The sequence below is a fragment of the Platalea leucorodia genome (assembly GCF_965183815.1).
Source record: "Platalea leucorodia genome assembly, chromosome: 5".
NCBI classification, from domain to species: Eukaryota; Metazoa; Chordata; class Aves; order Pelecaniformes; family Threskiornithidae; genus Platalea; species Platalea leucorodia.
The window spans coordinates 24,365,161-24,387,498 of record NC_138827.1 but is presented as its reverse complement, the minus strand read 5'-3'; the positions used below and the strand labels follow the sequence as shown (position 1 = coordinate 24,387,498).

The window sequence follows — 22,338 nt, the reverse complement described above, 5'->3', positions numbered from 1 at the left end:
GGCTGCGGAGGGGCCGCGCTAGGCCCTGCCTAGAGGGCGCAACCAGCCGTCCCGCGGCCAAAAGTCTCCCGAAGGGCGCCAAAAGTTACTTAAAGATAATGCTGCAAACCGCAAAAGGCTGGGAACGGTGCAGCGCGGAGTGCGGGGGGGTGGGTTGCGCGGGGGCGGAGGGAAGCGCAAAGCGCAACCCCCCCCCCCCCGCCCCCTTTTAAACAAACTGCGTGGGGGGCGTTTTCTCCCGTGTTCCCCTATGGATGGGATTTTTCTCTGTGTCCACCCCCCCCCACCCCACCCCCCCCCCCCGCGCGGATAACTACGCGCAGGGACGCGGGGGTCCCCTGAACTGCCTCCAGCACCGGTGGGAAACGCTATTCCCAAGGGGGGGACACACAACACACGGGACACCCTGCGAGTCCCCATGAGCGGGCTGGAGAGCATCCAAACCCCAAACCCAAACGTTGCCGATGCCAAAACAATGCGCTCAAGAAGTGGCAGGAGGCGCGGGTGTATTTTTAATTTTAAGCGCTTCACTTTTAAGGAGTGATTTTATTAGTAAGACGGGGGGATGCGACGTGCAGATGAATTGATGTGTTGCTATTTTTTTTTTTTTTTTAGTGGAATAAGCACCCCTGACCATAAAGCGCTTGATTTAAAATGACAAGTGCCAAAGGGGATGGGGAAAGTTGTGAAGGCAGCGCCGCTCCCCCCGTCCCCCCGCCTCCCCGGCCAAGGGCCGAGCGGAGCCGCAGCCCCGCAGCCGCCGGGAAAAGAAAAAAAAAACCAAACCCAAACCACAACCCCCCCAAAAACCCCAAAAGAAGAAAACTTTGAGCCGACCACCGCTCGCCTCTCCGCGGCTGCCCGCGCTGCGGGGCGGCGGGGCGGAGGGAGGCGGCGGCGCCGCAGCCCCCTCCCCGCCCCTCCCCGCCCCCGCGGGCGGGCGGCGCGGAGCGCTGAGCGGGCGGCGCGGCGCAGAGCGGCGCGGCGCGGAGGGGCGCGGAACGGGGGCCGCGGCGGCGGAGGGGCGCGCAGCGTGCGCTATGCCTTTAACGGCGCGCGGGGCAGGCATGCCGAGCGCGTAGTGCGGGAAAGTCGAGGCGGGGTTAAAGTTCAGCTCATGGAGCGGCTCCGCGCTGGCTGCAGTTTGGCAGAGTTGGAAATGTGAAAGCAAGAAGCAGGCTCGGGGCTCCCCCTCCTCTCCTCTCTCTCTCTCTCTTTTTTTCCCCTCCTCTCTCTCCCTCTCCCTCTCTCTCTCTCCCCCTCTCTCTCTCCCTCTCTCCCCGCACACGCACACCTCCAAACCGCAGCCCCCCGCAGCAGTCATGTATTCTCCGCTCTGTCTCACCCAGGTAAGCGGCTGCCGGGGCGCGATGGGGCCGGCGCTGCGGGGGGTGCGTGTGTGTGCGCGCCGGGGAAGGGGCAGAAACGCAGCTCGCCGAAACTAACTTTGTTGCCTTTCGCTTGCATCCCACCCCCCCCACCCCCCTTCCCGCACGGCCATTTGTATCGGCACATGGCTAATGGCGCCTACTTATTAATGGTTTAATTAATAGGGGGGGCCGCGCGGGCGCGGTGCTGCGGGACGCCCCGCACGGCCCCGCCGTGCTTGGTCATCCGCGATCGATGCCGCCGCCGCCGCCCGCGCCGGAGCGCCCCGCACCGCCGCTCCGCTCCGCGCCCCCGGGCAGCGCTGAGAGCCGCTGCGCCTCCTCCAGCCCCGGGCGCCGGGCACGGCGCGGCCCGCGCCCCCCGCCCGCCCCGGACTCCCCGCTCGGGGTTACGCCGTGGGGGGACGCGGGCGGGATCGGCCCTGCCGGCTCCGCGCTTGCCCCCCGGGCGCCGAGACCCGCCGTCCCTCGCACCTGGGTACGCTCCCGCGGCGCAGCGCGGTGCGGCCGCCCCTGCGCCGAGTGCCCTCCGCACCCGCGCAGCCCGCCCCGGCTGGGGACCGGAGGGGGGGACACCCGCAAACTTGTCCCGCGTGTGTCGGGTCCGTGTCGTCCCCCCCCCCCGCCGCGACCCTCCCGCCCGCGGATCGGGCCCCCCGCGGGACTCGGCGCAACTTTTGCGCCCCCCGCTTGCGGCGCGACGGGGCTGCGCGGGGGCGGGAAGGGGGGGTCGCCCCGCGGTGCCCCCGAGTTGCGCGGCCGCGGAGCGCTGCCCGGCCCCGGCCCCCCCCCCCCCCCCCCCCCCCCTTTCCCCGCACGCTGCTGCAGGACGCTAAATTACACACCTTCAATTAGCAGGATATAATGGTTTAACGAGGAAATGCTTTGTGGTGGACTCAAACCCCAGATTATTTCCTCCTGCAGGAGATTTTGACTACATTATTCTTATTAATTTAATTTGAATATTTTTTTTCTCCCGGTGAGAAAGCCTCTCCAGGCTCTTTCCGTCGAGAAAAAGGCGAGGAAATGCAGAGAGAGGGGAAGCAGCCTTCCCAGGCAGCCTGAAGAGCTGCAAAAGTTTCGTCTCCTTCTCTTGCTGTGGTCCCCCCCTCCTTCTCCAACTTGCCCCCCCCCCCCCCCCCCCCAAAATTTCTGGGTGCCTGGTGAGAAGAAGCCAGGCCGGCAGGGGCACGAAACTCCACCAGGCTGAAAAACCATACACTTGATTAAAGGCAGGAAGAAAACGGGAGCGGAGGGAGTTTGCAGAGGACACGGGATGCAGCTCCGTGCTCTGCCTGGCCAAAGTTTGTGCTTCTAATTCAACTCTGAAAAATACCTGGTTTTTTGTCAGTTCTGCTTCTGCAGGAGGGACAGCAATACGCTCCTCATAAGGGCCAGCAACGTACCGCATCGCTTTGCATCTGCACGTGTGACTTCTTGGGTTTAGTAGGCCCAGTTGCGCATTAAGGAGAGAAAATAAATCCATGGGCCGGTTGCCCCCTGTCCTGGTGTCTGTCTCCCCCCCCCCTTTTTTTTTATAAATTAAAAAAAAAAAAAAAAGAAAAAAAAAAGAAAAAAGCTAGGCACTGTGCTTTTACTCAGTTGTGAAAATCTCGCATTCTTGTTGCACATTTGGAAAAGTAATACGAGGATTAGAGGCCTCCTGACAAACTCTTCCCTCCGAAGGATCAATTAGGTGTTTCTGTCATTTTCTGTAGAAAAAGGGGGTGAGCCCTTAGCAATTGCAAGCAATTTCTTATTTTTCATTTCAGGAGCTTTTATTGGTACGAGTTTTGGGACGGAGATTTTTTTTTTCTTTTTTTTGTCTTAAGTTTTGGTTCAGATTTAAAGGGAAGCTTTCGAAAGTGGGTTAGAAAAGGAAAACAAACAGAAATCCTAGTTATGAGCATATTTATCCAAGCACTGTAACTGAAATGGCATGAGCATTTTGTATCATCTGTCAGGAAAAATCTAAACATCGCTCCATTTACATATCTGCTGAAGATCTAGGAAATAGTTGGGGAACATATGCACATCTCCTAATAGATTTACAAGCAAATGGATTGTAAAAATATTAACAAGGGTCGCTGTAGCTGGCTTAATTTCAAAAAGATCAGCAGAAATATATTGTTTCAAAAGACTCCTTTGCAGTGTTACATTATTGCAGGCGCCTTTGGGCTGGGTTTTGGGGCTTTTTTTGTCGTAGGCTTTTTCTTTTTTACACCTTTCTGAAGAGCAGAGGAGAATTTCGGTATAAGCAATACCGAATTGTGCGGCCCAAATTTTAGGTGCTGCTTAGAAACAGGCTGTTCTCGGAAGAGCTGTATCCTCAAACTTTGGAGAGTAGTGCAATGCAAAAAAAAACCCAAAAAACCCGTACTTTTTATTCTCGCTTTCCTAGCTTTCTGGTGCTTTTTATTTTTAGGTGACCTATCAAACGCTGAGGGGGGAAAGCAAACGTCTTTATCAAATACTTTGAGAGTTTCCCTTAAAGCTAACTTGGGGAAAGGCAAAGATCATCTCCTTTTCCACCAGTTACTTAAGATCTTGATATTTTGCAGCGAGGCTGCAGACAAGTCTGCACATCTGTTAGCACACTTACATTGACACATTTCCAAAACTTTTTTTTGGGGGGGGGGCTATAATAACACTGAAATAAATAATTGTATTGTGCAGAAACTGCTTCCCCCCCTCCCCGCTTCCAGCCCAATTTTGTTTGATCAGTCCTGAGTGCTTTTATTTCCACTTCGACTTTGCTAATACCTTGCCGCCGAGATTGAAGCGGTGCGATTTTACGGAGCAGCATGTTTACCAAGACAGTTTGAAAGTTGGTCTGTTTATGAGTCATTAACCTTTTCTCCTCGTACACCATTTTGAAAAGATACATTGGAGCCTAATAGGGACGTGCACACCTCGCGCGCCGAGCAGCGGTGCTTTTCATTTACTTCAGCCATGGACCCTGACTTTACACCAAAAAGCACCTTTTTTTTTTTTTTCCCTCCCTCCCCCTGAAGTCTTTTAAAGTGGTTTGGGTTTTTTTTGGGGGGTGTTGTTTTTACCTCCCCTTTCAGGTTCACAACGTAGAAATCAGCTTTAGCGCAGGTTAAAGCGACTCTCTCTTGGACAGTATCCAGCGTCGAGCCAAAAAAGTCCCGAGCACATGAGATCAGGCAGGACAAAGCACCGCTTAAAGCAGAAAAGTTAAAATATTTCAGGATATACCAAGACGTGTTTAGAAACTGGGAACGCTTGAAGCGCTCCCCTGGCTCATTGTGGGTCTGTCGAGCCTCTGCTGTGTGTACCTTCGCAGATAAACTTCCACTTGACAAAAGGCCTTTTTTCCTTGACTCTCCCTGAGTGGGGAAGGGGAAGGACAGGAGGGATCAGAAGGGAGGGTTTATTATTTTTAATAGCTTGTAGGAACCTGAAGTTTTTATGTTTTTATTATTTTTTTCTCCCCCACCCCCCCACCCCGCGAGAGCTGTTTCTGGTGGGTGAGAGCAGCTCCATGTGCTGGGATTGTGCCTCCTCTCACTTTTTGAATCTGCCGACTGCAAACTCACAGCAATCTTTTTTTTTTTTTTTTTTTTTTTTAACTTTATTGAAATTTGAAACTATGATCTTTTCCAGTAAAGTGGGGGGGGGGGGAAAGAGGAATGTGCCAGTCATGGGAGTGATTTATTTTATTTTACCTGCTTATATTTTAATAATCATTCGTAGTACTTGTGATTACTGCCGCGCTGCTGTGCTGTAATGAAATATATTGTGCCATTTTTGGTAGTTTTTAACAATCTGCATTTAAAATAAAAATAAATGCTGTGTATTACCTATAGATTTAAGTATTTACAATTCAGGGGACACTCAGAATAAGTGTAATGAAAGCTTTTGGGAAGTCAGCAGAAGGTCTTGAATTACGACAGGATTTTGCTGATAGATATTTCTACTACTGATTTCTCAATTTTTCCTCATTTTTGACAAGAAAATACAAGTTAAAATAAGATGTTGAAAGGACGCAAGATGTCTGTTTTAATAACAATATTTGCATGACCTGAAATGATTTGGGTAGGAAACATACTCCATGGGATAATTAAAAAAAAAAAAAAAGTTAGTTAATCTGAAAAATCCCCAATGTTGTCTTGCAAGGGTAGGCAGCGGGTGGCTTTTACCATGCTGGGGGAAACGTTGCATAAATTACTTTATTTTTCCCTCCTGGAGGGCCCAATCCTGCGAGAAGGAGGAACTCGGCCCCTGGAAGCAGAGATGTCCCCAGCACGCAGTGCTGGATCAGGCCCCCACAGGCTGTATACGTTTTTACGTGCAGCCCAGAGTCCGGTCATTCATTTATTCGGAGAAAAACAAAAAGCGTGGTCCCAGTGCGTTATAATATGTTTTGATATCTCTGGCTGATTTATGTAGTACTTTTTGAGGATTTTTTTTTTTTTCCCCTTAACAAAATCGGGGGGTCTTTCTTGCCTTTTTTTAATTGTCAGCATAATTTTAATCGTGATTATTTTTGTGCCAAGGAAGAGGGGTGATCTTTAACTCATCGTTACACAAAGCAAGCAGTGTCTCTGGATGGCCAAACTAACTTTCCAAGTAGGGCATTTCTTTTTAAATATATGAAAATACGTCACAACGTATAAAGAAAAAATTAATAGTTCTTTGTGTATTTGTACAAGTCGTACTAAGGTTTTCTATTACCGTATTTTTCAATTTTTCCTGTTTCTTTTTATTTTCTAGAAAGGCTCAGAGTTTGGCTTGTCCTAATAGGCCCGAATATCAGATTTTTATTTTTTTCTTTTTGACTAAATATAAACAAAACTTAAAAAAAAAATTTTGAGACTTGCTTTTTCTAGGATTTTAGTGTTAGTTATTGTTGCGCACGCGGGATAAATCGGCCGTGTTACTTTCTACTCCCTTCACCGTTTAGGAAACTGAGAGAAAACCACCCTTCATTGTATTTGTATATGCAGCTATATTGGCATTTTACTATACTGCCTGCTGCTATTTCCAAATATATCTTAGGGAAAGTTTTACTATACTTTAGACTTCCCCATACAAACATTGATTGGCATCCAAATGTTTAGGATTTGCCAAATTGGCGGGCATACGCTGGCTACACCGCAAGCAGCGGGGTCAGGGAGAGAGCAAAGGGAGATACGCGCTCCTCAAGTGGACTCGCAGTGGGGTTTTTAGCTTTTAACTCATTCTTGCTTTTTTTTAAAGAGATTTGGAGACTGGAGAAAGGGCCCCATCATTGCACCATCTCTGCCTGGGTGCTTGTTTGAAGTTGGACCCCGTTTTCGAGGGGTGGGAGCGGAGGTTTTGGGTCGGTGCGGGTGAAGCGGGGATGCGGCGGTGGCAGGGTTGGGGTTCATCGGCGAGGGGTACGAGTCCCGCAGCCCGTAAAATCTATAAGCACCTTCCTAATTCTCACCGTCCCGGCGAGCCTTAGTGCCTCGCACGAAAGCCCCCTTTCTGGAGGCTTTTTGTTGATGGTTTCGGTGACATCGACCCTTCTCTGTAACTTTTTCAGGATGAATTTCATCCCTTCATTGAAGCACTTCTGCCTCACGTCCGAGCGTTTGCGTACACGTGGTTCAACCTGCAAGCCCGAAAAAGAAAATACTTCAAAAAACATGAAAAACGCATGTCAAAAGAGGAAGAGAGAGCCGTGAAGGACGAACTGCTAAGTGAAAAACCCGAGGTAAAGCAAAAATGGGCATCCAGACTTCTGGCAAAGCTCCGGAAAGATATCAGGCCTGAATTTCGGGAGGATTTTGTTCTCACAGTCACAGGAAAAAAGCCTCCGTGTTGCGTTCTTTCCAATCCAGACCAGAAGGGCAAGATGAGAAGAATTGACTGCCTTCGCCAGGCAGATAAGGTCTGGAGGTTGGACCTTGTTATGGTGATTTTATTTAAAGGTATTCCGCTCGAAAGTACTGATGGCGAGCGCCTTGTAAAGTCCCCACAGTGCTCTAACCCCGGGCTGTGCGTACAGCCCCACCATATAGGAGTTTCTGTTAAGGAACTCGATTTATATTTGGCATACTTTGTGCACGCAGCAGGTAAGTGCTTTTCTATACCACCTTCTCCAACTTTTCGGTTTATCTCCGTGCCGGGTGCCGCGCCCCGGCGGTGGCTGCATGAGCCGGGGAGGGAGCGGGGGACGCCGGTTATCACCCTCCCAGGGCAGCAAGGGGAGTGCCAAAACTCCCCTCCTTTTTTTTTTTTTTTTTGTGGGCTTTTAAGGTGCAGCCACATAAAAGTGGTTCTTGTTTTCCCGGGGTTAATGGCGTTTTGGACATCCTTCACAGCTGTTATCCTAAATGTTGTCCTAGGAGGGATCACAGGTGGACGCGGCTTCCTTTATCCTGATTTTGGGGGAAAGCAGATAGATTTTAATTTAAGAAAAAAAAAAAAAAGTTTCTATATATTATGCTTAAAGTAGCCTGAGAAGGCTAGAGGTCCGTGAGGCCTGTGGGTCAGGAGTACCAGGTATCCTCACCCCGTGGGAATGGTATGGGGAGTGTAAATCCCACAGGACTGGGCTCGGAGGGAAAGGGGTAGATAGTCCCTCGATAGCAAACGTAGCCGTCAGGTCTGAGCGGCCACGAAACAAACCCCCAAGTAATCCGATGGGGAAAAAGGAGGCATTTAAACCCCCCTGAAATATCACAGTTCATACACATAGAAGCTGAGCAGGTCTTGAAACAAATTCCTGGTTTGATAATATTGTGCTTATGGGGGGAGCTGAGATGTTTTTGTGTGATGGAAATGAAAATCTTGGGCTCTCTGACTCCAGCGCAAAGTACACCCTGCCCACGGAGTGACTTGGTGTGCTCAGAGGATGTGTAGTAGGTTGACTGGATAAAAGAATACGCTATTGTAGTTCTCCTGAGTGATTATATTGCAGAAAAATGTGCACGTGAGAAGTGCTAGGCCCTGGTTTTCATGTATAGTATGCATAGGTCCCCCTGGGTTTCAGCCTGACTTGCAAAAGTTGAGGGGCTGGACAGGCTGGAAAAAATGTGGAGCAGAGGTGAGGGGAAGCATAGTAGAAAACACTTCTGTATAAATATATATCGGTAAGAAAACTGAGCAAATTACGGCACTAGGAGCCTGCATTCCCAATGCCGCCTTCTTTTGGAGGGGCTTGCAGAAAGTTTTGGCTACCCCAAAGTTTTCTGCTCTGAGTCCGCACAGTGCTTGTTGCAATAGGCAGTGTCGCCGCTGTGATTTTACAGGTACAATCCCTGTTTGGAAATAACTTTTGAGTATCCTCACGGTATTTCCTACAGATAAGCTGTGAAATTTACTTTGCACTTCGGTGCGCTGTGGTAAATCATATTGCATGTTTATGGCAAAGGGGAGGTAGGCAAATATTGTGGAAAATTATTTATTTACTCTGCGATTTATTATGGGGCACGGTGAAGAAGGTTTACCAATTAATGGCTAACCAAAAGGAGATCGGGGCTGGGGCGTTGTGGGCCCCCTCCCCTTCCAACACTGGCCCCGAGGAGACCAGGCACTCGCCTCCCGTTTATCTGCCTCCGTTTCCTTCTCCATATGTCGCAGCGGGGTGATGCACTTAAAGTGCTTTGATAGCCATGGCTGAAAACCACTATGTAGTGCTATACGGCATGCAGGTTTTTATTATTTAGATTTATACATAGTGCAGTGCTGGTAAATACTGGTCTGTATTGTGTTTCCTAAATGAAAAGCAGCCTTCTGTGGAGTGCAAAAGTTGTTAATAGAAACCAATGGTCTTGGTTTAACCTGCATGTAGGGTCACAAAAATGTAGGATGGGGAGAAAAGGACCAAATCCAGGGGTGTAAGTACTCCAGGGAGCTTGAAGGGATCCTCTTCCTGTTATAACAGTCAGGCGACAGACATTATAAAAGTTCAATATTGTGATTAGGGATATACCATCTTATCAGCATGCTGTTGGCAAACAGTACCTTGATAGTGAACTCTTATTTATTTCTGCCTTCATCGTCAACAGGCAGCAATTGCACTAATTGTTCTTCGGACTAGATGTTTGCTGCAGAAACTTAGCACAAGGCTTAGGCTCAGTTTTTTGGGTTAGATTTGTGGTTCTGTGTAAGCAGTAACGTGCTCGTACAGACCGCACCGCTTCATGTTTTCGGCCGTTGTTTGCTGATTGCACGCATCGCATTGTGCTCTTAATGCAGTAGCGTGTGCTGGCGTATTCCCTGCTAAACCTCAGCGGGGAGGGGGACAAAATGATTTTTAGGAGGTAGCACAGCGTGGTCGCCGTCTATATTGCTTCACAGAGGTGTACCAAAAGCCTCGCATATAGGCTACTTTTTTTTTTTTTCCCCCCCTTTTTTCCCTTTTTTTTCCCCCCTCTGATGTATCCCAGCAGTCTTTGTTACACCTGAACATTGGCCAAGTTGACAGCCATTGGTTCCCGCAGACCCGCAGTAATGGCAGCTTGTGCCGGGTGCGCAACAGGAAAATTACAAAAGAAAAAAAATATTAAGGGTCCTTTGTCTCAAACTCCATCAGACCTCGCTCCCCAAATGTATGGACCGCTTATTTATAAGGAGGAAGTCACCAGCGCAAATATTAGGTAGGCTGGTCAACTTACATATAGCGGATTTGACAAGCATCTGCTATAGTACAGAAGATTTGTAAACACTAAACAATGTTTTTACCTCCTTAAAAGTTTTGAGAAGTTGCCAGTATTGGCAGGAGGCACAGACTCCAAAACGTGCTTGAAGATACGTGCCAAAACCATTGTGACCTTTTCACCCATAGTGCTCACTTCTCTTTTTCTTGTTGTTTTTTTTTTTTTCCACTCTTCGTCGTCTTTTTTTGGGGGGGAGTATTCTCATCCAAGATGCCCTTATTCGAGATGACTTCGGCAGTGAGATGTCCCTTTCCTTCTAAACATGTACGATAATTATTGCTTTGAATCCACGCTTTTTCTTCAGTAGGCACTATCATCTGTAAGGGAACACATGTGCACAGATTTAAATAGTGCTTCTTACAAAGCTACTGAAATCAATTATTCTCTTTAAGAACTGGCTAGAAAGAGAAAACAAAAATATGCAAATAGGCAAACTACATGTCATTTTCGTTTAAAAAAAAAAAAGAAAAAAAAAAAAAGGAAAGGAAGATTGGTGTTTTGTGAATTAGAGGTTGACCAAAAAATGTATTGAAATCTAGAGTATTGCTCTCAGTTTGCAGTTTCTAATCTGCTTAACTAAAAGCAGGCGGCATTTTCATACCCTGAACTTGGGTTCGCTTTTTAGTTTTCACTTATTCTGCGCTTGTATCAAATGACAAGTTGGAAACCATTGTGGCAAACCGTTTTCTTTGTGGGAGTCGAACAGTAAAGCTAATTTATGACCGGTCCTTTACCAGATGATCTGTATCAGAATCTACAATATACTAGGCACGTGGCAAGGTCACAATTTAAGTTGTTAAGGTCACAACCTTAGCCACCAGGCATTTGACCTTTTAGATAAAGTTAACCTTTGTTCATTAGTAGGCACTCAACCGAGAACTTTCTGGAGTTTTTTACTGCTTTGGAGTTCCTTCTGCTAATGTGATCAGATTGGAGAATAGATTCGCAATGGAAGTAGTTAAATTTTGTGAGAGGTCACAGTTTTTAGAGACTTCTCCAGTGGACGAAGCTGGATGGCAGGCCAGGAGGCGATGCTGCGATGCCCGATTTATTTTTTTGGACGGCCATCATTATGCGCTTCAGGCGAGAATTAAGCTAGCGAGGTATTTGTGGCAGAGAAAATCTTTTAATCTTTCGGAAGGACATTTAAAAATCCCAAATTTAAGAAAAATCTGGGGATAGGGTTTTATTTACGTGAGCTCATTTTTCTGTTTGTGTTTAGAATAGAAGCCAGCGAGGATGCAAGAAGTCAGCCTTATTTCTGCGACTGTGAGAATTTACTTGGCGTCTAAATATGCTCTATGTCTAATTGCCTGGGCAGTAGTATATAGCACATGACCTTGAACTTTAAGCAGACCCATTTTACGTTCCCATTGATGGATTTAAAATATTTCTACTTGGACCACCGCAAAGAGGCATCGATGGGAATAACCCAAAGACTGGTTAATGCAGAAAATAACTGCAGATAGCCAAAATACCCGTGGAGGTATCAGGGAGTCCGAAAGGTACATAAGGCCTTGCGCTGTAATCTTTTAGTACAATTGGTATTGATTGTTGCTGCATTAATCCTGTTAATAGCCGCAGCCGGTTCGGCGTGTTGCAGGGATGTGAGAGGTGTCCTGACAATACTGTACATCACCAAAAGAGCTGTCGCAGCGTCTTGAACTCCTGATAGCTGCTTAGCAAAAGTGGAGCATTCGACGGTGGAAACAATTGCCGGCTCATATAGAAACACACACCATATTGTTTACTTAATTATGCCGTAGCGAAGGCTCATTTTTAATTATTTAGCTGACTTTCTCACTTTGCTGTGATACCACATTTATTATTTAATTTAAAATCAAAAGGACTGCGCTACTGTTAGTTTTTGATGCATTTTACTTTTGTTTTGGCTACGTTATTGTCATTCCATCGTACAGTAATCCAGATAGCCGTGATATGCAGATTGGCCAGATGGTCATGTTAACAGATTGAGAACCCACTTCCCACTGCTAAAGAGCAGGTGTAAGATCAGTGGGCTTTTTTTTTTTTTCCTCCTTTCCTCCCAAGTTTTAACCAAAATTGTTCAGCTCATAATGGTAGTTAAAAAGGGGCACATTTCAAATGGTATTTGTTCTGTGGAGATAATATGTAATATATATGTCATTTTTACACATATCTGAAGACTTTAAAGCATCTGTGACATTCTCACCATATATAAGGCTTTTGAAAACCTACTTCCAGCCCGTGGCTGTTCCAGCGTACATCCCAAATGGTCCTTAAAGTTTTGTTTGTGATGTTAATAGTCCCTATTCATTTCTCCAGAAAACACAGATTACATTAACTCCTACCAAAAAATACTCAGCCAGCTTTGCACCAGGTATTTCACATGCTTTCCATGTACAGGGCTCCCTGTGCATGCCAGGGGAACCTGAACAGTTCAGTGTTTAGCTGAGATTTTAATGTTTGGGGGCTTATAGGGCTTTTTTTTCCTCCACTAATTTTTGCCATGGTGAGACATCTATAGTTTTAAAGAAAAAAAGTGAAATGAAGACATCTTGCGGTATTTCTGCCCTCAAAGAATACCAGGAGAAGGCAGATTTTGCGTTGCTTTAGCCTTATAAAAGGTGCCCATAAAAAGTCAGTGGTGGGAGCCTGGGTCTATATCTCAGTCGGGAGAGGTGGGGAGATGACAGCTACAGTTCCTCAACATCCCAAATTTCACGCATCCACCTATCATGGGTGTGCACAAAATGCGGTGATCTGCACACCCCGCGTGGCGCAGAAAGATATCTCCATCTATCGAAGCTCTCCGCTTTGGGGAGCGGGACCGACTGCTTTCTGCAGCTGCGAGCAGGGCGGTAGCTGACAGAAGCAGGATTTAGGTGGGACAACTGCTCTCCCTGTGCAGTTGTAACTGAGCTGGTGAGTATCTGTGATAATTCAGATACTAACTGGTGCGGCACTTGGGACGGTCTGCTCTATCATGAACCCCTGGCAGGCGTTCAGTCATGTGGTTTAGCTTTCCCCTTTCTCCAACAACAACAACAGCAACAACAAATAAACACAGGATAAAGACGTATTTCATATGCCCAGGATGTTTTCCAGGTGATGGGTTCGGCTGGTATAAGGGCACGTTATTTCCATACCTCCCTGCCCCAGCGGGCTTCGAGGTGCAGAAGCAGGAGAAGCCTTTGACTGGTAAGAAAGTTGCCCAACGCTGCTGGCTTGTCTACAAGTGACTGCACTTTTATATTTCCCTTCTTTTCCACCCAATGATGAATAGCATTAATTTAGATCTATTTAAGGCGAGTGTGGGAGAAACCACAATCTTTGTTGTGGTCACTGCTGTACACAGCGGGGCTGAATGTTTCTCTTGGTTGAGGCCTCAAAGCTGAATCTGGAGAACCCAAAACATCGTGTCAGCTTTTCAAACCCTTCAAAGAGACAGTGGAATCCTAATTGTTCATAAAACCCGCTATTTATTATTACAATTATGTATTTTCTCCCCATTCGGATGTAAAGGAAAGGGCATCCCTCGCTTTCCGTGCCTTGAGCTTCTTCCCAGCTCCTCCTCCTCTTCCCCTCGATGCTTCGGGCTCAGGCACCGGCTGAGGCTTTCGCAACCAACAAAGAAACCCCAGCCCGCTGCTCCGTAAACCCTCAACCCCTCCCCAAAAGCCTGCGCTTTGCCACACGTGTCCCAAAGTTGGGCCCTCCAGGGCCTGGGGGCTGTCCCGGCAGGACAGCTTTTGGGGCATCCTCGCTGGGAGCTGTGGGTCCGGCTCTGCCCCCGCTCCCTTCCACTCAGGCAAGGGCTGGAGTTGCTGATTAAATTACAGGCTGTAAATTCAAGGCAAATTATTTTAGCCTCCTAACAGCAGCCGACCCTGAAGGTTTCCTTACGACAGTGAGGGCTCTCGGTAGATAAGAGTTGTTGGTGGACTAAAATTCATTTTAATCCCTTTGGTTTTTCTGTTCATGCGATGCTCTCCGTTCATTTTATCTTTGGTTATTGTTAATCATCACCTGCATTACGGTAGCCTCCAAAAAGCCCAGCTGGGATCAGCACATGGGTCATGGTGCCCGTGATGTGTGGGGCAGTTTTATCCCAGCAAGTTCTTTGAGGGGTTGCAGCATTTTGTGCCCAATTGCAAGGGCAGTGCCCTGGCTGATCCCCTTGTCACAGTGTAATTTATTTTGAAGAGGTAACAGTGTATTTATATATTTTTCAGAAGTGTTTCTAGCTAGCATTGCTCCATGCCGCATCGTCATGGCTCAGCACGTAGGAGGAGGACGTGGCCCCCGTGGAGCAGGTGGATTTGGGCTGGATTTGCAGCCGCTGCCCGTAAAAATACACGGGGGCCTCCATTTTGTGTGCCAGACTCTCACGTGCGAGTGCAAAATGGAGAGCGGCGCAGCTGAGTTTTGCCTATAGCGAAGTGTGTAGGCATATGTTGCCCACAGTCCCTGCACCACTGTGGTGCATGCAGACCCATGGCAAGGCCCAGGAGGGGGTATCCTGAGCTAGGTTCCGTAGGTTCCTCCTAAGGGGGTTTCGGTCTCTTCTCTGGGTCCTTAATATCCACCCTCCCGATCCGAGTGCTATCCTGGTGTCACGGCAAGCCGGCAAATTGGCTCTTGGGCCGATGCGAAGCGCCCTGGGGAGTCGTTCCTCCTTCCTTGCAGGCTTTGGTACACATCAGTGCCATTAGAATAGCAAGATAAAATCAAGACGGGTTTAATGACACGCTATTCTGAAAGTTTCCTGGACTTTATTGTTCATAACTTGGACCTGAGTCCGGTTATTTACACATGAGGATTAAAAAGCTGCAAACAACTGTGTGATTTTTAGGGGCTGAAAGCAATTAGCATATGTGGGTAGGAGGATACACTGCATGTCTGCGTTCCTTTAAAATATAAATCACAGTTATTTAATTATGTTTTGAGAGGGCAGATTTAAGGATATACTGCAAAATGCATTACCTATTATACCAACACGATAATCTTATTAACCTTGCTTTCTACTTTTTAATTTTATTGTGCACCCTGTACAACTCTTATGATATCAAAAATAATTACTTGGAGAATACATGATGTCAGAGGTCCAATATGACATTTATCTTCACAAGTGAGGAGACGGCTATCTCGTGCATTGCATAGCAGCACAGGAGGCATCAGGCAGGTCCACACCGGGGAAAGGAAGAGAAGATAAGTGTCATCAGATGCTATTTAACATATATAACCATGTGTTTGCAGATTTGTGTTATAGCCAAGGGCCGGCTTGAACAAACTTGATGCAATTCAGCATCCGCGGGCCTCCCGCAATAGAAAGGCTGAATGTTTTACTTGCATGTGCCATACAGCTCCCGTAGTTGAGCCAATATTTCAGGGTGGCTCTATGCATCCAGTCCCGATCCCAGTTGGATCTCCTGTTAAACCCTGCGTTCTCCATCCCATCCCTCCTCAGGGCAGCGCCTCTCTCTCTTTTTTTATCCATCTCTTCTAATGTTTGATATGTGTTGATATTTTCCCCTTTATTTTGTGAGGGAATGGGTGAGGGTGATGGGTAAGGGGAAACAAATGCCATAATAATATCCCTTTTCAGAAGAATATAGTTTAATTTTGTGTGTGCGTGCAGCAGCTGCCATTGGCAAGCTGTCGTCTTTGTTGCCATGGGCTTTTTTTTTTTGCATGCGTGCCAGAACATGATTGGATGTTTCAGCATGTTCATGTTTTGGGGTGAGATATATCTGTAGTGAAGCACAAAATTATCATGGGGTTGGTGGGTGTCCAAGGCAGGGTTATTGGGCCAGGTGAGCTGGCTGTGCTGGAGAGTGTTGTGCGAGCATGGTACCTGGTGGTTGTTTGGTCGATGAGATAAAACTCGCCGGTGCTCTGGATTTTTCGATGATGTAAAAAGGTCGTTTAGAAACATCACAGGAGGGTGTATCACCAGGGCCTCCTTCAGCAGGACACCCACGGGGCACAGTGGGAAGCCCCCTGTGCTACCTGGGGAGGACCAGTCGGTGGTTTTCTCCTGCCCGTCTCCCTTGCCTGGTGCACACATCCCATGGGAGGCCATGTCCATCCCCGGCTCTCGCTGATGCCGCAGGGAGCTGGACAGTGGCACCAGTGTGTTTGTGCTGCCTGAGACCCTGATCGGTGAAACACCGGCTCCAGGCAGGGCTTGTGGTGCGTTTGGGGATGGAGAACACCTTCCACAAGACATTAAACTAATGTGGTGTCGCCTGCAAGAGCTGCAGGTGACAGCAAATCCTCCGGACCTGCCACTGTAGCGCTTAGCCCTGGCCACAGAGGTGTAGCTAGTGCTTGTCGTCCTCCTTGGTTTCATCCATTTGTCATATTCATAAAATGCTTATAGCATCAGTATGTAAACAAAGTCTCAACCTGCTCTGCACCATCCTCTGTGCTGCACATCTCTCCTCTCATCCCAGCCACTGTCGCCCCATGTTAAGTGTGGTTGGACTCGATGATCTTAGGTCTTTTCCAACCTAAATGATTCTGTGATTCTCAGTAACACACAATGGGAGAGCAGGAGTGCTCTTCAGCCCAGGAAATCCACCGCATGGCTGCAGGGACTAGGTGCGAAATGCATTTGCAAACTCAGGAGAAATATTTCATAGGGAGGCGTCTCCATACAGCCCTCTTGGGCTCGGACTAGTCCTGAACCGAAGTAAGTACCCGGCGAGGGGAAAGTTTGCAGGGCGAGCGCAGGCACTGTGCACAGTCTGCTGAAGGTTTCAGGAGAAAGACAGGATGAAGAACTAAATGCAAAGTGTTGAGACAGCCTCATTCATGTTTTATTTTTCTGCATCTACAGATTTAGTCTTGTGTGTGAGGGACAGATAATGAGCTGTGTGAGCTTTGTAATAAATATCGCGTCTGGTTAAATCACCATTTTTGTGTTTAAAGCCAGTACATGTGTTACAAAATACTTTGTAATGCACTGAAACAACAGGGATGAACCCCTGTAAAGGTATCAAAAGACAAGTTAGATAGTTGCTACGTTTATTGTCAAGATGAACACTAACTGGAGATTTTAATGCAGAAATACATTGTCAATCAGATTTCATCCTAAGGATATTTGCTTGAAATTTTGTCTGATCTTTTTACCGAATAAGGTTTTAATTTTATATGGAAGAAAATGACCAAATCCCTGAGTGATTCTGGAAACTTAGGGTAAAATTTAAATTTAATTCAGTTCCTTTTTTTTTTTTTTCCTTTTTTTTCTTTTAAGGCAAAGTAGTTTCAAGTAAATCAGAAGAATGAATTCTTTGTATCAGGATGCTTTTCTAAAGCCCAGCTATTGTTGGGATCCCTTTTAGGGAGGATAGCCACTGCAATGCTTTTATTGTGTGATGACGAGGACTTTTCCTGACGTGATGAGGACTTCATTAAAAATAGCCAACAAACCTATTTACATTTGTTTCTGTGTTAAAAAGTAAAAAGTAGATGCCACTGAGCTAAAAAGTAAATCCTACATCATTTTATTTGAAAGCTTCACAAACGGCTTGCCTGGCTGTGGGAGGATCAGCCTTGATAGCAGCTGAACCCTTGAAAGTGTAGGTTACTGGAAAAGTTGGGAAAAACACAGAGCAGTCAGGTAAGAAGTGGAATTTTTGTGGTCAAGACCTTTTTTTTTTTTTTTTTTTTCCTGTGCAGCTCTGGTTTAGGTTCTTCCTAGGCAGATGCAGTTATGAACACCCAGCTACGGATCTCAGTGCTGTTCGGGGATGCACACTTGCATCTCAGAAGTGCATCCTCAAGGTGTCTGTGCTTTGTAATGTGGGTACACGAGCCTGATATATAGGCAAAATAATTTGCTCAAAGCCCACTTTAAACATGGATGCTGTTTCTTTTTCTGGTCAAAAGATGCAGGTCAAAATCGTGATGGAAACTGAGAGAGTGGACCGGGTGTGAAGCTGTCTGCCTGCGGGATGAGGACGGTATGAGCTCCTGTCCCAGCATGGAGCTTGGTTATCTGCTGTGGTCCCGTGCGGTGCAGAGCGCAGGGACCTCTCCACATGCCCTTCGTGCAGGCGGGGACCTGGCTAAGGACTATTTGTGTGCTGCCGGGTGGGATGTGCAAATCTTCCTGCACCATACTGAAGGATGCTGTGGGCATTGCCCTGGAAAAAATAAGTATTTAGAGTTTTCATTCCTGAATGTCCTGTTGGTAGGGTAGGTTTTCCATGAGACGGGGCACTGAGAAAGTCCCGCTTTTCTCCCCATTCCTGGCTGGATCTCTCCCTGCTATTGCCTTCTGCCAGTGGCTTCACTTGCCCGGGGCTTGGGGCTGAGTTATCCTCAGCTGCTCAGTGCCTTCATCCCCACTGCAGGCCACCGAGCTTGTACGGTCCAGCCCAGCTCGGGGTCCCGGCAGCGCCGCCGTCAGCAGCAGGGGTGGGCGTAGGGAAGGCACGAGTGCTGGCGATGCAAAGTCAGGATGTGTGGGGTGTTTGGAAAGAGTGAAATGAGTCAGAGTTTGAAACGAAAACGAGATGTTTCTGTCCACGCGGCTCTGAAATACAGGGCAGCGGTATCTTTGAGTTGGTAAATGTGCTTTGAAAGCCTCAGAAAACTTTCTCTGGTTGCACAAGCCGTATCTAATATTAATATTTCCTCATTAAAAGGGATGAAGGATTTCTCAGACAGTCTTACTCATGTACATCGGTTTTTGAACAAGCTTTGTCTACCTTAGCAACTTCTCCAGGGAACTTTCCAGCTCCGTGCTGGGTGTGCTGGGGCCACTGGTGCGGCTCGAGGACGGGTCAGTGGCCATGGAAGCATTTACCATTTTAATTGCCTTCCTATACCGATTGCTGCGATGACCTGTTTGTTTGGATTATATCTCTTTTTCATATTTAAAAAAAAAGAAAAAAAAAGAAAACAAAGGAAGTACAGTGCTGTGCACAGAACAGTTATTAAAAACAGTTGGGAAGCATATAAAAGGTACTGTTTGTGTGAGAAACGGGACAGCTGTGATGGTCTATTGGGAAAGTGTGTACAGATGGTGGTAGGGAGGGGAATGATGACTACATGGCTGATAAATGAAATACAAAAAGCATTAAATTGGTGATCTTTTTAAAGAGTACATTTTTGGTTAGCATTTTTGGTGCATCATTAGGGCTCTTTGTCTGCCTCTTATTTAGCCAGGAAGTGCGACTATCTTCGCACATTTGTGGCTCTGATTTTGTTTACAAATAAGGAGTCTGTTTAATAAATCACATACCATGGAATTATTAAAGAAGATAATTAAGCACACGGTTTTGCCTACGTTGGGAATGGCACGGGATCGTCCTAAAGACCTGACAATACCACAAATGCATTTGGGCTCAAATTAGTTACGGTAACACGTGGGATTTCCTGGAGCCTAAACAGATTTCTTTGTTTTGCAAGAAGTGGGACTGGCGGCGCGAGCCGGGTTCGGGGAGCGAGGCTTCAGCGTTTCGAAACCGTGGAAGGCAAATCACTGGGCATTTTGCCTTTATTTTAAATTAGCTTATGGTCCCAAAGGTGGTGGCACCCAGTGAATGGTGCCTGGTCGCAGTATGTGGGGAATGCTGGGGCTCCTGGGGGATGCAGGGGCTCCTCTGGCCCCACAGGAGCCTCTTTCGGAGAAGGCAGTGAAGGAAAGAGGGAGGGAGGGAGAGTCAGAGATAAAATTTTTCCCTGTAGTTCATAGGAGAGGGATCCCTATCTTCCCATCCTTAGCAGATATTTATCACATCCCTTATCATGGAGTTCATTTACTGAGGACTAATGGAAATTACGGCAAAATCTGCGCATTTCTGAACACTACTATAAAGTAGACCTGGTCACTCAAATGCTGCAAACCTTGGCACGGAGAGTTTTTAAACAAATAGGCAAAATCATCTCCCTCTTCCCGGCGTTTCATCCAGTTTCCAGCTGAAATAATTCCCGGTTTCCCTTCGCCTTCCCTCTCACCCACCCGTTGCTTCGTGTTCCTGCTCATTGTTTCTGGGTGCCATCAAGAGACGAAAGCATTTTCCTTAATAATAAATAGCCTTTGGTAATGCTGCGCTTTTCCATGAACCAGACCAGTGTCCGGCTGCCCCGTGAGCCCCGGCCATGTCATTGCCCCTCCCTCAGGGGGGACAGACCACCGGCAACCTCAGCACCCCATTTCAGGGGTGGCTTCAAGTGCTGCAAAACGGGGGTTCAGCAAACCTCCATAAGAAGAACCTGCCCAGAGGGAATTTTTACAAACCCCTGTTGGTTGCAGGTTTATTGATGGTCTGAATTTTGTTGATTTACAAACCTTCCAAAACTTTAACACACCTCTTTGGGGATTATTTGCTCTCCTGACACGGTATCACAAATTCCTCTTGTTACCAGACTTGATGAATGACGTGTTTCACTGTGCCTTTTTTGGGCCACATAAATTTTCTTCTGCATTTTCTTGAAATGTAGAAGAAAAGAAAGATTTTAAAAAGCTTTAATGTGAAGAAAATGTATGACAACTTGATAGATTGCTTGGGACTTCAGTACAGTATTTGTACAAAGTAGGTTGCAATTTTTTTTTTACGGATGCAATGTATTTAAAAGAACAATAGACAAAGAGACATATAGCACGAGGATGGGGAGACCATCTTGGCCAACCTCTACAAATTTGTTCCAAATTTCAATTATTACATATCACAAAAACATATTTATTGCAGTAACACTGTACGTTTTCTTGGCTGATCAGATCTTGAGTCGTTTGTGGGGTTTTTGTACACCTTGTCTGTAAATACGCTTCACCTCGTACAAAGAAAACAGTCCATTTCATTTGCAGGTCATGGTGAATATTATTATGGTGCAGGTCATTAGCAATATCTGGGCACGTATGAAATGCCTCGAGTTGAAGATGATTCCTTCTAATAAATGTTTTATTTTTTATCAGTATGAACACATGCTCTCCTTCACTAAGTAGACAAGTCCAAGAGGTCTTCTAAGAGCTGCACTGGTGGGTACCCCAGAGGCAACAGAACAAGCAGCTGTTTGAGATGCTGCTGCGGTACCTCTTGGTGGTAACAGTCCAACTGCGGTCCTGGCCTTGAAAATGGCTGCCGACAACACAACCTCGTCAACCAGAGATGCAAACGAGGATGTGTTTCAGAAACGCGGAGGTCTCCCTCCTCCTTTTCCACAGTGCACAGCTTGCATTGCACAATGCGTCTGCTTACCAAACCCAGCAAGGGGAAGCCAGATTTCTTTGCTAGCTTGCACAAAAGTGGTTTTACCCACCGTCACTGAGAGCAGAATTAGCCTCCGAGTTGCTTAGGCCAGGTGCGTGGATCTCCTCCAGACCCGCATCAGGGCGGCCGGGTGCAGAGTCCACCCCCCATTATTTGGCCACTATTTTGGTCTCTCTTTCGGGATGTGCTGCCAACTGGGGGGGGGGGGGGGGCAGCAACAAAATATATGGGGTTTCTTGATACAGCCCTGAGCTTTGAAAGAAAAGGTTAATTCTTACTGAAGCAGTGATTTGTGTCTTTGATTAGTTACTAATTTTACACTCACAAAAATAATTCTCTTATGATCGCAGTTGACGGGAGAGCTCGGCCATGTTGTATGGCTATGATTTGCGACTTGTGTTTCCAAACTTTTATATTACTTTTTTTTTTTTTTGCTGTAGGGGACTCAGTCCTGCTCAGAACAGAGGACCCTCAGCTTCATTTGAGATCAAGTAGTGCCCAGCCCTGGAGCCAGAGCCCCATCCCCGGCAGGGGCTGGGCAGAGCGGTGCTGCTCCCATCAGCAGACTACAGGAAGGCAACTATTAAAAGTAGAAAGCTATTAAGCAGTCAGGTTTTTATTATGCTTTAGTGTTTTGTTTAAGTCTGTTCTTAATTGGTTGATTAATGTAAGCGAAGTCCTTTTCTCCCCCACCATCTCTACAGATGGCAAATGGTAGGTCCCAACTGTCATTGTGCGCAAAAAAGGTTATGGTTCAAAGTCAGAGATACAGAGATACCACGATAATCAATCATAGGAACTTGTCTCGCTGTGCCCGGCCAGGCAAAAGTTAGGCTTGGTAGTAATATTCCCTCCAAACCCATCTGCAGGAATTTCTTTTCGCTTTATTTGGGGGGGGGGGGGGAGTTGCTGCAAACTTCTCGCTGCCGGATCTGGAGCGTTTCGATAAAACCAGGCAGAGCCGCAAGCGGCCGCAGTGCCGGTTAGCATGGCTGGGGCTTTTCTTCTCCTCGGCATCCTTCTCCTTGGCAGGGTCTGTATGAAAGCAGGAGGCACAGCCCGTGAACCTCACCGCTAAAAAATGAGCCC

General features: G+C 47.0%; 1 protein-coding gene across 9 annotated transcripts in view; it reads left to right on the top strand.

Moving 5' to 3' along the window:
* The first annotated feature begins 976 nt into the window (after positions 1-976).
* Positions 977-22,338, top strand: part of NFIA (nuclear factor I A) — a 254,575-nt gene continuing 233,213 nt past the window's right edge. For all 9 annotated transcript variants that reach the window (XM_082313301.1, XM_082313306.1, XM_082313305.1 and 6 more), the window contains exons 1-2: positions 977-1,349; positions 6,925-7,456. In XM_082313301.1, the coding sequence (XP_082169427.1) occupies positions 1,323-1,349; positions 6,925-7,456 (559 nt within the window). In that variant the 5' untranslated portion in view covers positions 977-1,322. The remainder of the gene's footprint in view (positions 1,350-6,924; positions 7,457-22,338) is intronic.